The sequence below is a fragment of the Pan troglodytes genome, chromosome 5 (assembly GCF_028858775.2).
Source record: "Pan troglodytes isolate AG18354 chromosome 5, NHGRI_mPanTro3-v2.0_pri, whole genome shotgun sequence".
NCBI lineage: Eukaryota > Metazoa > Chordata > Mammalia > Primates > Hominidae > Pan > Pan troglodytes.
The window spans coordinates 121,540,974-121,558,171 of NC_072403.2; the positions used below are offsets into that span (position 1 = coordinate 121,540,974).

The window sequence follows — 17,198 nt, forward strand, 5'->3', positions numbered from 1 at the left end:
TTGTTTCATTGTTTTCTGATTGCCATTGCTTCTGATGACAAGTTGGCTGTCATTTGTATCAATGTTTTATTCTATTTAACATATCAATTTTTCTGTGACTGCTTTAGGGGAGGGGTCTCCCACCCTCAGGCCATGGACCGGTAGGAACTGAGGGGCACTGCAGGAGGTGAGCAGTCGATGAGCGTTACTGCCTGAGCTCTGCTTCTTGTCAGAGCAGTGGCAGCATTAGATTCTCATAGGAGCACGAACCCTATTGTGAACTGCACATGCGAGGGATCTGGTTTGTGTGCTCCTTATGAGAATCTAATGCCTGAGGATCTGAAGTGGAACAGTTTCATCCCGAAACCATCCTCCACCCCCACAACCCAGTCTGTGGAAAAACTGTCTTCCATAAAACCAGTCCATGGTGCCAAAAAGGTTGGGGACTGCTGCTTTTGGGGTTTTCACCATTAAATATGATGTGTGTAAGGTGTGGTTTTCCTTGTATTTATCCTGTTTGGGGCTTGCTGAGCTTCTTGGACCTGTAAGTCAATCTATAATTTTTTGGTTTTTGCTTGGTTTCTTAATTTCAGTAATGTTGACAATATCTTCAAGTATTTTTTTTCTGTCCTATTTCCATTATCATCTTCTTCTGGGACTCCACTTACATTAGACTATCTGATTTTCCCACAGGTCCCTGAAGCTCTGTTCATTTCTTTCAATATTTTTTTCTCCCTCTGTTTTTCAGACTGGAAATGTTTTATTGATCTGTCTTCAAGTTCTTCCACAAATTCCAATCTGCAGTCAAGCTAATTCAGTAAAACGTTCAGTTTGGTTTTTATATTTTTAGTGCAGGATTTCCATTTGGTTCTGTTTTAAGTAGTTTTTTCATTTATCTTAAGAGATTCTCTATTCTCTTATAAAGACCTTAAGCATTATTTATAATAGCCACTTTAAAGATTTTATCTGCTAAATCCAACATTTGGTCCATTTCAGGGCCAGTTTCTATTGTCTCCTTTTTTCTTGATATGGTTAACGTTTTCCTGTTTCTTTGCATGTCTTGTAACGTTTCATTACATGTTGGACATTGTGGATGATACATTATTAGGGACTTTGAATTCTGTTATCTTCCTCTGAAGACTGTCAGTGTTGACTTTTGTTCTATCAGGCAGTTCAGTTACAGTCATGTGTTGCTTAACAATGGGGATACATTCTGAGAAATGTGTCATAAGGTGATTTTGTTGTTGTGCAAACAGCATAGAGTGTACTTACACAAACTTAGAGGGTACAGCTTACTAAACACCTACGGTATATGGTATAGCCTATTGCTCCTAGGCTACAAACCTGTACAGCATGTTGCTGTACTGAATTTTGCAAGCAACTGTAACACAATGTTAAGGATTTGTATGTCTAAACATATCTAAATATAGAAAAGGTACTGTGCAAATATGGCATAAACATTTTTTAAATGCTACAGCTGTATAGGGAACTTACCATGAATGAAACTTGCAAGTCTAGAAGTTGATCTGGGTGAGAGAGTGTGTGGTGAGTGAATAAGAAGGTCTAGGACATTATTGTATACTACTATAGACTTTATAAACAATGTACACTTAGGCTACACTAAATTTATTTAAAATTTGTTTCTTTGTTCAATAATAAATTAACCTTGTCTTATTATAGCTTTTTTACTTTATAAACTTCTAAAATTTCTAAACTTTTTGACTCTTTTGTAACAATTCTTAGCTTAAAACACAAACTCATTGTACAGATGTACAAAATAGGTTCTTTGTATCTTTATAAGCTTTTTTCTATTTTTCGATGTTTAAGCTTTTTTTTTTTTTTTTTTTTTAGCCTAGCCCTACATGGGGTCAGGATTATCAATATCACTGTCTTCCTCCTCTATATCTTGTCCCACTGGAAGGTCTTCAGGGACAAGAACACGCATGGAGCTGTCATCTCTTACGACAACAATGCCTTCTGGATTATCTCCTGAAGGACCTGCCTGAGGCTGTTTTACAGTTAACGTTTTCTACAAGTAGAAGGAGTACATTCTAAAATAATGATTAAAAGTATAGTATTGTAAATACTAAACCATTAACATCATTGTTTTTTATTGTCATCAAGTATGACATAACTGTACATGATTGTATGTGCTATGCTTTTATACATCTGGCAGCACAGTAGGTTTGTTTATAGCAGCATCACAAACACATGAGTAACTTGTGCTATGATGCTACAATGGCTATGACTTCACTAGGCGATGAGAAATTTTCAGCTCCATTATAATCTTATGGGACCACTGTTGTATATGCAGCACATGACTGTATTGGTTTACCACACTGAACTTCTGTTTTTTGTTTTTTTGAGACAGAGTCTCTCCTTGTCGCTCAGGCTGGAGTCCAGTGGTATAATCTCTGGTCACTGCAACCTCCACCTCCTGGGTTCAAACAATTCTGCCTCAGTCTCCCGAATAGCTGGGATTACACACGTGCACCACCACACCTGGCTAATTTTCGTATTTGTAGAGACAGGGTTTTACCATGTTGGCCAAACTGGTCTCAAACTCTTGGCTTCAAGTGAACTGCCCTCCTCAGCCTCCCAAAGTGCTGGGATTACAGGCCACTGCAACTGGCCTGAACTTCTATTTTATGCTTTATTAAATCCAAATTTGGAAAGCCCCCAAGTATTTCCCAATTTGATAGGGCTCAATCCCCAAATTCATTCCCCCAGATTTTATTGAGGAGTGGTTGTAGGCTTGGTAAGGGAGGGTGTAGAGTAGGCCTTAATCTAGGTTGTGGTCCTTACACCCAAGGGATGGCCTTTACAGTGTGTCAGCTCAATGTTCTAGTAATAAGGCCTCTCCTTTGCAACTGGGCCAGATGTCTCAAGTCCCTGCACTGCTTAACCTCCAGTATCTGTTCTGTTCACAACCTGTAGGAGCCATCCTTCGATAAGCTTTGTGAAGTCTCCTTTGAGAAGCTCTTGGCCACACACACTTGGGCCTTGCTCCCACCCTACTCACAAGCAGCTCCCTTCTCCCTGCTGCTCTGCTTCACAGTGCAGGCTGCTTCAGAACTGAGCTCAGTCTCCTCAGCTCCATGGAAGCACCATGCTCTGCTTGTCCTGTCAGGAAACTGTCCCTATCCATGCAGACAATTGAGGTAACCATGGAGCTCACCTCATGAGTTTCTCTTCCTGCAGGGATCACATGTTAGGAGGGTTAGTTCACTGTCATGGCTGGAATTTAAAGATTCTTAAAAAGATGGTAGCCATGTACAGTTCCATCAATAGTTTTTAAAACTTCCCATTCATACATGTTCTCTTTAGAACAAAGGTTGTCATTCTTTTGATATGGGTGAAAATTTTCATCTTACTATTATTTTATGTTACCTATTTCCTGATGAGGTTAGGCATCTTTCATTAGTTTTTTCCACTGACAACTCATCTTCTGTGGTTTTTCTCTAGCTATCTGTTGTCTATTTTCCTAGCATTGCCTATTTTTATCCTTTTGATCTGTAGGCGCTCTAAGTATACAGTGCCAGAAACATGTTTTTAGTTATACTTGTTTCAAAGATCTCCCAGGCTACTGGGTTTCATTTAAAAAAACAAAGGCCTTGTATCAGAGAGAAATGTTTTATACTTTGATGAAATATAATTATCAATCTTAAAAAATTATTTTGGGGTATTTTCTAATTGCTGCATAACAAAGTACCTAAAAACTTAAGGACTTAAACAAAAATTATTATTTCAGTTTCTGAGGGTCAGAAATAATAATTTTTCATGATTTTATTTTATTTTATTTTATTTTACTTTTTTAGAGAAGAGGTCTCACCATTTTGCCCAGGCTGGCCTCAAACTCCTAGACTCAAGGGATCCTCCTGCCTCAGTCTCCCAAAGTGCTGGGGTTACAGGCATGAGCCACCATGCCAGCTGATTTTTCATTATTTTAAATGGGAAATTTATAATGCATTATACCTTGACTCAAATTCTATAATGTAACTAAAACATAAGCAAAGGCCTATTACAAGTAATAGGCAATCATGTTTGGATGCAAAATGGTTAAAACATCATTATGTGATCACCAAACAATTAATATTATTGGTGATACACATTTGTTTTCCATGCAGTAAAATGGCCTTTCTTAGGGCCAGCAACATTTGAGACTCCGTTACTGACACATGAGGAAGTTTTTCTAAACACTTACACTTGATTTTGACATTCTACTACTTGTATTTGAAATGTATCACACCATCTTTCCTGAATATTATAAATTTAAAATGTAGAATTTTCTTTTGGAGATGTAAATATAAACAGTATTTGAAATTTTTTTTTTTTTTTTTTTTTGAGACAGAGTCTGGCTCTGTCACCCAGGCTGGAGTGCAGCGGCGCGATCTCGGCTCACTGCAAGCTCCGCCTCCCAGGTTCACGCCATTCTCCTGCCTCAGCCTCCCGAGTAGCTGGGACTACAGGCGCCCGTCACCATGCCCGGCTAATTTTTTTGTATTTTTAGTAGAGACGGGGTTTCACCATGTTAGCCAGGATGGTCTCGATCTCCTGACCTCATGATCTACCCGCCTCGGCCTCCCAAAGTGCTGGGATTACAGGCGTGAGCCACCGGGAGATATGTGTGGTCTATGATGTTTGCACATTAAAAACAAGGTGATGCTTTACAGGAAAACATTATGTGGGAATACATTTTAAGGGTATGTTTGAATTATAAGACCCTTGCACTATCTAAGAAGTATGAAAGTACCAATTTATATTGAAAGTAATATGTCAGGCATTATTTCTTGGGTGACTCTTTAAAGAAAATAACATATAACACACAAGATAATAGAGAGAAGTTTTAATTAGTTAAAAATGATATTACCTAGGATAGCATCAAAACCCATATACCCAGAGGTCTGTGCAAATTTCTACACAGAAAACTCCAAATTATTACTAACATAAATTAAAGAGGGGCTAAATAAATGGCAAAATGTATCATGTTTATGGACTAGAAGAGTCAATATTGTAAAGATGTCCATTCCTCCAACTGATCTATAAATGTGATGCTATCCTAGTTAAAATCTCAAAAGATTTTTCTACATAAAATTGCAAAGGGCTAAGAATAGCCAATGCACTCCTGAAAGAGAACAATAAGATAGAAGACCTTGCTCTACTTGACATCAAGATTTATTGTAAAGCTAAAATAATTAAGTCAATGTAGTATTGGCAAAATACTAATAGAATGATGAAATAGATCAGTGAGGCTCGGTATGGTGGTTCACACTTGTAATCCCAGTGCTTTGGGAGGCTGAGGCAGGAGGATCATTTGAGGCAAGGAGCTCCTGAGATCAGCCTGGACAACATAGCAAGACCCCATCTCTACAAAAAAATACAAAAATTAGCCAGGCATGGTGGTGTGCATCTGTCATCCCAGCTACTCAGGAGGCTAGGGTGGGAGGATTGCTTGAGCCCAGGAGTTAGAGGATGCAGTGAACTATGATGGTATCATTGCACTTCAGCCTGGGCAATAGAGCAAGACCTTGTCTCAAAAAGAAAAGAAAAAAAAAGAAATAGACCACTGAGCCCCAAAAGAGACACACATATGTATAAAAACATGATATAAGACAAAGGGGGCAAACAGTTGATAAAGGATGATGTTTTCTTCAATGATCCTGAAACAACTGAATATCTATATGGGAAAAAGTAAAACTTACCCTGTCCTTCACATCATAAGAAAGTCAAGTTTAGGTGGATTATATATCTAAATGTGAAAGTCAAAACAATAAAGCTTTTAGCAGTTAATATAGGACAACATCCTCATGATGTTTGGGCGGAAAAATTTTCTTAAGTATGACATAAAAAGCACTAATGATAACAGACAAGGTTGATAAATCATTCCTCATTGAAACAAAGAACTTCTGTTTATTAAAAGATGCCATTAGAAAAGTGAAATGGCAAACCACAGAGAGACAGAGAATAGTCCTAATGCTTATAATCAACAGATAACTTGTATATAGATAATATTAGCAACTCTTACTAATAATATACAAAAACACAACTAAAAATGGGCAAAACACTTGAGAAAACACTTCAAAAAGAGAATATTTAAATGGTCAGTAAACAGATGAAAGAGGTTCAACCTCATTAGTCATTAGGGAAATGCAAATTAAAACCACAGTGAGATACTATTATACACTCACTAAAATGGCTAGAATTAGAAAGACTGACCATAATAAGAGTTGGCAGGAATATGGAATAACAGAACTCTCATATACCGCTGATAGTATTGTGAAATAATGGAACTACTTTGGAAAACAATTTGGCATTATCTACACAAGTTGAACATATGTCCATGTGTGCACCAAGAGACACATACAAGAATGTTTATAGTAGTGTTATTTACTCCAATCTGGAATCAATCCAAGTTTTACTAGTGCTCAAATGTGGATAAATACATTATGGTATAAGTCAATCAACAGAATACAATAAAACAATAAAAATGAATAAACTACAGCTACATTCAATAGTCTGGACAAATATCATAATTATAATGTTAAGTGAAAGAAGCCAGGCACAAAGAAGATAAATTGTTTAAGTCTATAAAATTCAAAAAAACCATGCAAAACTAGCCTATGGTATTTGGATGTATGCTTCCACGGCAAAACCATAGGAGAAGTATGGAAGTGAATGCCATAAAATTCTGGGCAGTGGTTACCTTTGTGTGGAGAGGAGACTGGTATTGAGAAGAAACATGAGAGGGCTTCTGGGTGCTGGCAACATTCCAGATTTGACCTGGTTGGTGGTTATATGGGGGTTCATTTTGCGGTAACTCAGTGGGCTTCACTTTTCTGTATGTTTGTCATGTTTCACAATGAAAAAGTTAAAAGCAAATAGAAAATGATACTCCAGTGCTTAAAAGAATGCAACAGCACTTTGAACAACTTCTAACACCTTTCTGTGGCCTGAATTGCTCTGTCTTTAGCCATGATCTTGTGCCATTCCTTCTTGCATAGGCAATCCTCAAGCCACACTGCCCCTTCTAGAATTCCTCCACATTCCAATCCCTCATCAAATCTTTCAGCTTTGTCTTCAAATTATATCCCAAATATGCTTGTTTCATACCACTTTTACTGCTATCACTCTTGTCTAAGCTAAAAATAATTTCGTTTACTGAGAGTGGAGAACAAGATTACTGAGGGAGGTGTCAAGGTGTTGGGAGGATCATCTTTGTAATACTGAAATCATCAAGAATTAGGACAGGAGTGATTATATGGGGAGAGTGAGAGTGAGCCAGGAGAAGTGAAACCCAGGGGACAAAAGATGAGTAGAACCAAGAAAGCTAATAGGTGGCAGAGTCTGAATGACACGATATTCACATGTGGGAGCTTTTGGGAAGCAGGGAGGGACTCTGGTGTGGAAGCAGCAATAAACAACAAAAAGAATGCCTTCCCTACCCCAAGCCCAGTGGAACAATTATTCAATTAAAACATGAAATTTTAAAAACTGAGTACAAATAAAATCCTACAAATTATAATCGAGTATAGATACATGACAGATAGACATAGATAGATAGATAGATAGATAGATAGATAGATAGACAGATAGATAGTTAGTTAGTCACCTTTCCTTTGTAATTTTCTGCAAGCATATTGCAAAGTGTTGTTTTCCCTGAATATTGAGGTCCAAGTATGAATACTTTACATGGTGGTCCTGGCATAGGTGGAAGCAGATAGGGACGTGGGTTCAATAAAAATGGTTTTAATGCTTCTTCTGATGAAAGACAGTAGATTTTACCTAGAAAACTTAAAATATGCCATATTAGTAAACAACTGAAAAGATGTATGAGGAAGATTTAATGAGGAAGATTTAAAATTAAGTTCTGAAAATCTTACTTACCTCACAGAATAATCTGGTAATCCTGAATAAATGTTACCATCTTTTAAATTCACAGGACATGTACGTCCCCATTTACTTCTCTGCCATCTGTATCTTGGTGCAATAAGTTTATAAGATGTGAGAGTACGAAATAGCTCATCCTGTGAATTGCAAATACTACATTAAAAATATGGGCATAAATTTTGCTGAAATTAGGAGCATTAAATATTTCATTTATAATTTTATAGTGCTTTACTATTTAAGAAATAATTTAAAAAGCAAATTTTGGCTTTTTTCTTAATTGCAACATCCTGCACTTGTCCTTGATTTAATAAGACAGTGTAGAACTAGTTTGAACTAGTTGAAAATTACAGGACCCTTGTTTTACAAAGAACTAGTTTACATTTATGTTAAAAAATCTTTAAATTCTACTGAGCAATTTCTATCATATGGTAAAATAAGCATAAGGTAGATAGTGCATTTTCTATCATCTTCCTTAGAAAACAGATTCTGAAAAATTCTTATTAAAATTTTTGGAAAATGTACCAGATTCTCAGCTAATTTACCTTGGCTTTCACATATACCTAAGATGTTATGTACAGATTGTTTTTGCATTTACTTAGCTATAAGCAGTTCTTTAATTCTTAAAATTTAAAGTCTCCTTCATCAGCAATCCTTTCTGTTGGTGACCTCCAGATAAGTTAAGAAATACTTTTCTACAGACCGCAAAATTCTGTAGAAAACTGCTAATTCTCAGTTGGGAACATGCTTATTTTATTTTATATTTATGCTTACTTTCCCATATGATAGAAAGGTTGCTTGAAAGGTTCATCTGTCCTTGTGGTTCCTTACCAGGGGATGAGAAAACTGGTGAGAGATGGCATGGTGAGTATTATGGTTTGAATGTCCCCTCCAAAACTCAGGTTGAAATTTAATTGCCATTGTGATGGTATTAAGAGGTAGGACTGTTAAGAGGTGATTAGGTCACGAGTGCTCCACCCTCATGAATAGATTAATGTCCTTATCTCAGGAGTGGGTAAGTTATTTTGAGAGTGGACTTATTATAAAGGCAAGTTAACCCCTCTTGCCCTGGCTCTGGCTCTTGCACTCTTTTGTTCTTCCACCTTCCACAATGGGAAACACAGCACAAAGGCCCTCACCGGATGCCAGTGCCATGCACTTGGACTTCCCAGGCTCCAAATAAACTTATTTCTGTGAACCAAATAAACTTATTTTCTTTATAAATTACCTAGTCTGTGGTATTCTGCTATAGCAAAAGAAAATGAAGAGAGTGGGCAATGGCGAGGGGAAAACTGCTCCCCCCAACCCTCAGATGTGGGTCACACATGATATATGCTTGCTTCAGAGTTGACTATGCAATGCAGATGAGATTGTGAGCTATGATCTTCCATGGACCACTGCAGCATCAGAGAACAAAGAGGCATGTGCACTGCAGGGATACTGCATGAATGTTCCCAAGTGAGAGCTGGAAGTGATAGTAAATATTAAGGAAACTGTCAATGCTTAGGAGAGTTGTATAAGACTGAGAACCTCATCCATGGAGCACATTAAGCTACAGGCCTTCTCCACAGGGTTCCTGGACAATGAGCTAGGGACTGAAACCATGCCCAGTTAGGTCAGGAGGCAGTCTCTCTTTCCTTATCATCCATATTTCCCGCCCATACATGAAAAAAGTATTTGAATAGACCATAAGTATTCTCTAAAAGGTTAAGTATTTGAACAGCAGACCATGTTCCTCTCTCAACTTCATGCCCATGGGGCCACACGTTCAGCAGGTGCCGAAGGGAGAGGAGAAGATGAGCTTTTGAATGAATTTGATATTACAGGCTTAAAAATGATCAGGACTGGCTTCTGGTTAAACAAAGCAGACTGAAAACATGAATTTATGTTTGCTGCTTCCTAAAACCTCACTAAAATGACAGTAGAAGAATAAAAAAAAAGAAACTCATGAGGACGCAGAGAATGGGAGAAGAGACTAGAGGTGCTGATCAGGGCTGACAGCTCACCAGTTACAGCTACACAGTTTTGTAAGTTAGAAAGCAGATGGATGAGCGGTAACTGACTTATATCAGATAGGTGAAAGCTAAATATCTGTAGAGCAAAGATAGGTATTGGAGGGGTAAGAACAACAAGGAGTCAGTGGATTCACTTTGCAAAACCCTGGAAAGACATGGGACCCTGTGACACCAGGTACCTCTGAAGGGGAATGAATGGAGAGCAGAAAACAGTGTAACTGGTTGGAAATCTTTGAAAGAAGGTGCTAGTGCCAGAGCCACTCCTACTCCACTTGGTCCCCTCCCACCACTTCTCTCCCAGTGAGAAGACCAGAAGCATACTTTCTGGAGCCACTTAACCAGAGGAGCATGTGAGGGACCCCAGACACAGCCAAGGTAGCAGGGCAGGGGCAGAAGGAAGTTGGCCACTATAACCACTACCCTCAAGCTCTACTCCTACCCAACCTCTTGCTGAAGAAACTCTGGACCTTTCCATGGTCCAGCAACTAAGGGTTAATGCCTGGCAAATGTCTTCAGCACTTCTGCCAGCTCTGTTGTGATTGGGTGAATGCTCTTGCACCGCACAAACTAATTTGCCAGGGCCAGAACAAAATGAAAATTACAGGACCCTTGTTCTACAATTATTAAGAATTTCAGGACTGCAGCAGCAGGGTATTAAACTAAGCACATGGTCCTGTGTGAAGTTCATGAAGCCAACCCTGCCCCTGCAATGCAGCTGTTAAATTTTTAAAATATCACCATTGGTTCTAGGCACTTTAAAAGCATAATCTCATGTAATCTTTACAATAACACGATGCCATAGGGATTGTTGCTCCTTTTAAAATATATACCATTGAATAAAGGGCAGCAAGGTTAAGCAGAGTCACAGGTCTGATAGGCTGTACTGCTGAATTCAAATCCAGGTCTGTGTGACTCGAAAGCCAAAATTTTTACTGTGCTAGGTGCCAGTCTGACCCTGTCCTTCCTCCTACTGCACAAACCCATGCCCATGTCCTCATCTACCTGCACAGCCCCTCCTCTCCTGCAACTCAGCAGATGCTATAGCTCTCTCACTCTTCACCAGGGAGCTGGAGTCTACAGTAAGGTCTCTGTGGCTTTCCTACCCCTTTAAACCAGTGGTTCTCTTCCTGAGCTGCATAGTAGAATCTCCTAGGGAAGATTTTTGGGTTTATTTTTTGTTTTTTTAATTGTGGTAAAATACACATCACATAAAATTTGTTTTTGTAACCACCTTTAAGCATACAATTCAGTGCTATTAAGTATATTCACTGTGTTGTGCAACCACCACCTCTATTCATTTCCAGAACTTTTCCATCATCCCAAACAGAACTCTGTACTCATGAAATAACTCTCCTTCCCCCCAGCCCCTGGTAACCTCTATCCTACATTCTGTCTCGATGAATTTGTCTATTCTGTGTATCTCGTATAAGTGGAATCATATGTTTGCCCTTTTGTATTTGCTTGTTTCACTTAGTATGTTTTCATGGATCATATTTTATCATATAGAAGAATTTTACTCCTCTTTAAGGTTGAATAATATTCCATCACACACACACACACACACACACACACACACACACACACATTTTATCAGTTCATCCATTGATGGACATTGGGTTATCTCCACCTTCTGGCTATTGTGAATAAAGGTGCTATAAATATTGGTGTACAAGTATCTGTTTGAGTTCCTGGTTTCAATCCTTTGGGGGAAATGCCTAGAAGTGTAATTGCTGGATAGATGAGAATTCTATGTTTAACTTTTTTAGCAACCACCAAACTATTTTAAACAGCAGCTGCACCATTTTACATCCCCACAAACAATGCAAGAGGGTTCTCATTTCTCCTCATCAACATGTTATTTCTCATTTTTTGAATAATAGCACCCCAATGGATATGAGATGGCATCTCATTGCAGTTTTGATTTGCATTTCCTTAATGGCTAGTGATATTGAGCATCTTTTCATGTACTTACTGGCTATTTATATATCTTCTTTAGAGAAATGTCTATTCAAATCCTTTGCCCATTTTTGAACTGGATTTTTTTACTGCTGTGGAGTTGTAGTTGTTCTTTACATATTCTGCATAGTAATCTCTATCAGATATGTGATTTTCAAGTATTCTTCTCCTTTCTGTGGGTTGTCTTTTTACTCTATTGATTGATGTGTTTTCCTTTTTTTTTGTAGAGATGGGGTTTTACCGTGTTGGCCAGGCTGGTCTCAAACTCCTGGCCTCAAGTGATCTGCCTGCCTCAGACTCCCAAAGTACTAGGATTACAGGCATAAGCCACCATGCCCGGCTTCTACTGATAGTGCTGATGCAGAAAAGTTTTTTTGTATTTTTCTTTTGTAGTCTCTGCCTTTGATGTCATATCCTATTTTGTTTTGTTTCACTTAATGACAGAGCCCTACCCTAGAAATTCTGTTTTAACTGGCCTGGGCATTGTAATGTTTAAAAAACTTCCTAGATGACCCCGTTTTGCAGTCAGGGCTGGGACTCACTGCTTTAAATATTTCCATTATATTGATTCTCTAAAAATCACCTGCCTTTAGCTGAATATTATTCATCTAAAGTCCTTTAAAAACACAGGAACTTGTAGATTAATCAACTTTAATTGACCAGGCTCCTTTGGTGTCCCAAAAGTTAAAGCAGGGGTTCTCAGACTTAAGTGGGCATAGGAATTTGTTCTAGATTTTGTAAAAATACATTTTCAGGTTCCATCTCCAGATAGTCTGGTTCAACCAGTCTGGGATTTGGGCCTCAGGAATTTGTGTTTGTAGTAAGCTTCCCAGGTGATTCTTTTGGAGGTGGTCTGGACTGCCAGGTAGAAATGCTGCTTAAGGGATATGAATAATGACTCCAGCGTACACAGCCACATCTTCCCTTTTATGAAAAAGGAGGCAGGTTCACCTAGTCATACAGCTTATGAACTACAACCTTACACCTATGCCCCATGCATGCAATACTTTCTAAGGACAAACTTTCTGGCTCAGAAATTTCCTGCAGGTTTTATAGATACTTTTTCTCTTTCCTTCATTGATGACCTAGAACAGGAGGCCTCAGTACTCAGTTTATTTTTCCCAGCCTCTGTTCTGACCAAGCCCACTTTTCTTCCTCTTCAGCACCAGTTCATATTGCAGGGGTCCCAGCACATATTCCAGTTATGTTGACCCACTGAGATCTTGTTATGATACAGGATAACAAAATGACCTCTTTCTTCAAAGATTTTAAAATTTGAATTATGTCTATTTATGATCCTGGCATATGTTTTTGTTTTTTGTTTTATTTTTATTTTTGAGACAGGGTCTTGCTTTATCACGCAGGCTGGAGTGCAAGTGGCACAATCATGGCTCACTGCAGCCTCAACCTCTAGGCTCAGCTGATCCCCCCACCTCAGCCTCTCAAGTAGCTGGGACGATGGGCATGTGCTATCACGTCTGGTTAATTTTTAAAAAAAATTTTAATTATACTTCAAGTTCTAGGGTACATGTGCACAACGTGCAGGTTTTTTACATAGGTATACATATGCCATGGTGGTCTGATGCACCCATCAACTTGTCATTTACATTAGGTATTTCTCCTAATGCTATCCCTCCCCCAGACCCCACCCCACGACAGGCCATGTTGTGTGATGTTCCCCGCCCTGTGTCCAAATGTTCTCATTGTTCAATTCCCACCTATGAGTGAGAACATGCAGTGTTTGGTTTTCTGTCCTTGCCATAGTTTGCTGACCATGATTGTTTCCAGTTTCATCCATGTCCCTGCAAAGGACATGAACTCATCCTTTTTTATGGCTGCATAGTATTCCATGGTGTATATGTGCCACATTTTCTTAATCCAGTCTATCATTGATGGACATTTGGGTTGGTTCCAAGTCTTCGTAATTGTGAATAGTGCCGCAATAAACATAGGTGTGCATGTGTCCTTATAGTAGCCTGATTTCTAATCCTTTGGGTATATACCCAGTAATGGGATCTCTGGGTCAAATGATATTTCTAGTTCTAGATCCCTGAGGAATCGCCACACTGTCTTCCACAATGGTTGAACTGATCTACACTCCCACCAATAGTGTAAAAGTGTTCCTATTTCTCCACATCTTCTCCAGCATCTGTTGTTTCCTGACTTTTTAAGGATCGTCATTCTAACTGGTGTGAGATGGTATCTCATTGTGGTTTTGATTTGCATTTCTCTGATGGCCAGTGATGATGAGCATTTTTTCATATGTCTGTTGGCTGCATAAATGTCTTCTTTTGAGAAGTGTCAGTTCATATCCTTTGCCCACTTTTTGATGGGGTTGTTTTTTTCTTGTAAATTTGTTTAAGTTCTTTGTAGATTTTGGATATTAGCCCTTTGTCAGATGTGTAGATTGCAAAAATTTTCTCCCATTCTGTAGGTTGCCTGTTCACTCTGATGGTAGTTTCTTTTGCTGGGCAGAAGTTCTTTCGTTTAATTAGATCCTATTTGTCTATTTTGGCTTTTGTTGCCATTGCTTTTGGTGTTTTAGTCATGAAGTCCTTGCCCGTGCCTACGTCCTGAATGGTATTGCCTAGGTTTGCTTCTAGGGTTTTTACAGTTTTAGGTCTAACATTTAAGTCTTTAATCCATCTTGAACTAATTTTTGTATAAGGTGTAAGGAAGGGATCCAGTTTCAGCTTTCTACATATGGCTAGCCAGTTTTCCCAGTACCATTTATTAAATAGGGAATCCTTTCCCCATTTCTTGTTTTGGTTAGGTTTGTCAAAGATCAGATGGTTGTAGATGTGTGATGTTATTTCTGAGGCCTTTGTTCTGATCCATTGATCTATATCTCTGTTTGGGTACCAATACCATGCTGTTTTGGTTACTGTAGCCTTGTAGTATAGTTTGAAGTCAGGTAGCATGACGCCTCCAGCTTTGTTCTTTTTGCTTAGGATTGCCTTGGCAGTGCGGGCTCTTTTTTGGTTCCATATGAACCAAAACTGTGTTGCCTCACAGTTCAATCTCAGACTGCTGCGCTAGCACTGAGCAAGGCTCCGTGGGCGTGGGACCTGCCGAGCCAGGCACGGAATAGTAACTCCTGGGCTGCCGTTTGCTAAGACAGTTGGAAAAGCACAGTATTTGCGGGGAGTGTCCTGTTTTTCCCAGGTACAGTCTGTCACGGCTTCCCTTGGCTAGGAAAGGGAAATCCCCGGACCCCTTGCACTTCCTGGGTAAGGCAACACCCTGCCCTGCTTCAGCTCACCCTCCATGGGCTGCACCCACTGTCTAACCAGTCCCAATGAGATGAACCAGGTACCTCAGTTGGAAATGCAGAAATCACCCATCTTCTGCATCGATCCCGCTGGGAGCTGCAGACTGGAGCCGTTCCTATTTGGCCATCTTGGAACTCCACCCTAATTTTTTTTTTTATTTTTTGTAGGGCCAGAGTCTCGCTATGTCCCAGGCTGGTCTGAAACTCCTGGGCTCAAGTGATCCTTCCACCTCAGCCTTCCAAAGTGCTGGGATACTGTGCCCAGTCCTGGTATGCGTTTTTAAAAAATAATTTCTACTCATTTAGGTGAAACTGAGCTTCTCAGAATAGGTCAAATCCTCCAATTAAAACTCCTTGTGGCACTTTTGGCAATTGGCAGTTATAATCTGATACCCATCACATATGTAGCACATCAGTGCCAGGAACACATTAGTTACTCAAAAAAATTGGTTGAATGATTAAAGAAATAGAGTTAAGAATTTTTAGGTCTTCACGTTCTTTGGTGCTGCAAATTTTTAAACTGAACTTGGATTTCTTTTTTTTTTTACTGTTCCTACATGTAATTGTTATGATTTTGTTTCAAAACTTGTGTTGTGTCTAATATCTAAAAGGATATTGTGCTAATATTACAGCTTCTTCCTAGAAATCACATCCATTTTTATAAAAGAATACAAATTAAAGCCACAACATACATATATATATGAATAAATATATATATACATTTATATATATATAATTTTTTTTGAGATAGCATCTGGCTCTGTTGCCCAGGTTGGAGTGCAGTGGCATGATCATGGCTCACTGCAGCCTTAACCTCCTGGGCTCAAGCAATCCTCCTGTCTCAGCTCCTGAGTAGCTGAGACTACAGGTGCATACCACCACACCTGGCTAATTTTTTCTTTCTTTCTTTTTTTTTTTTCTTTTTTGTAGAGATGGGTTCTGACTAGGTCATCCAGGCTGGTCTCAGACTCCTGGGCTCCAGTGATCCTCCCATGGGATTACAGGTGTGAGCCACTGCACCCTGCCCACAACATATATTGAAAATTAGACTTTCAGACAGTTCCATATAACTTACATTTTCCATTGTGTCATTAATTTCTTCCTCTGCACCCTGAAGTTTGGTTAGAATAGCTGCTCTTTTCAGGTTCAGATATTTAAGTCGATCCATAACAATCTAGATTTAAAGAACAGATATTTAACTACATTGGCATCTGAATATCTCAAATACTCTGAAACAGTGGTGGGCTTATGAGCCAAGCCCATGCTCCCCCTGACTCTGGGTCAAATCCTTGCTTGCTTCTTCTGGCTTCTGGCTGTTTGCTGACAATCCTTGGTATGTCTTGGTTTGCATCACTCCAATCTCTGCCTCTGTTGTCACAGAAACATCTTCTCCCTGTGTGTCTGAGTCTCTTCTCCTAATCTATAGGCAAAGACCTTATTTCCAAATAAGGTCACATTCATAGGTATTGGACTTCAGGGCTTCAACATATCTTTTTGAGGGACACATTTCAACTCATAACAGTCTGCCCTCTGGTCCCCAGATATTCATGTCCTTAGAGGTCTTGGTCTCTGGGACCTCTTCAGGCAAAGGGATGATTGCCATGTGAAGATGGAGGCAAATATTGGAGTTTTACTGCCATAAGTCAAGAAATGCCGGGAGCTACCAGAAGCTGGAAGAAACAAAAATAGAGCCTCCCCAAGAGACTTTGGAAGGAGCATGGCACTGCCAACACCTTGATTTTGGACTTTTAGCCTCCAGAACTGTGAGAGAATAAATATCTGTCATTTTAAGCTACCAGTTTGTGGCACTTTGTTATGGCAACCCCAGGAAATTAATGCAGACACTACATGGAAGAATCTGGAAAAATAAAAGAGGCCAGCACATAGATCATGAGATGGGAGATAGTGAGATGGCCAAAATCCTGATGGTGTGTGGTAGCCTGTGACAGACTGTGTTACAATGCAACCTTCACTGATTAATTCCCTAGTTCATTCTGGGTGGAGTACACTTCCTTATTCCACTAATGTCAAGCTTCTCCATGTCGCCTGCTCTGCCAATGGAATGTGGGTGGAAGTGCAGAGTACCAGTTCCC

At 39.3% G+C, this 17,198-nt stretch overlaps 1 protein-coding gene across 18 annotated transcripts in view; it reads right to left on the reverse strand.

Annotated features, from left to right (window-relative positions):
• AK9 (adenylate kinase 9) overlaps positions 1 to 17,198 on the reverse strand; it is a 196,285-nt gene that overhangs the window by 130,765 nt on the left and 48,322 nt on the right. For 11 of the 18 annotated variants that reach the window (XR_010157762.1, XM_016956141.4, XM_054686881.2 and 8 more), the window contains 3 exons: positions 16,181 to 16,279; positions 7,864 to 8,003; positions 7,589 to 7,769 (listed from right to left, as the gene is read on the reverse strand). Coding sequence is in view for 17 of the 18 variants with exons in the window: in XM_016956141.4 (XP_016811630.2) it covers positions 7,589 to 7,769; positions 7,864 to 8,003; positions 16,181 to 16,279 (420 nt within the window). In the remaining variant the exon portion in view is untranslated. The remainder of the gene's footprint in view (positions 1 to 7,588; positions 7,770 to 7,863; positions 8,004 to 16,180; positions 16,280 to 17,198) is intronic. The other 7 variants (XM_054686878.1, XM_054686880.2, XM_009451815.4 and 4 more) reach the window with 2 other exon arrangements.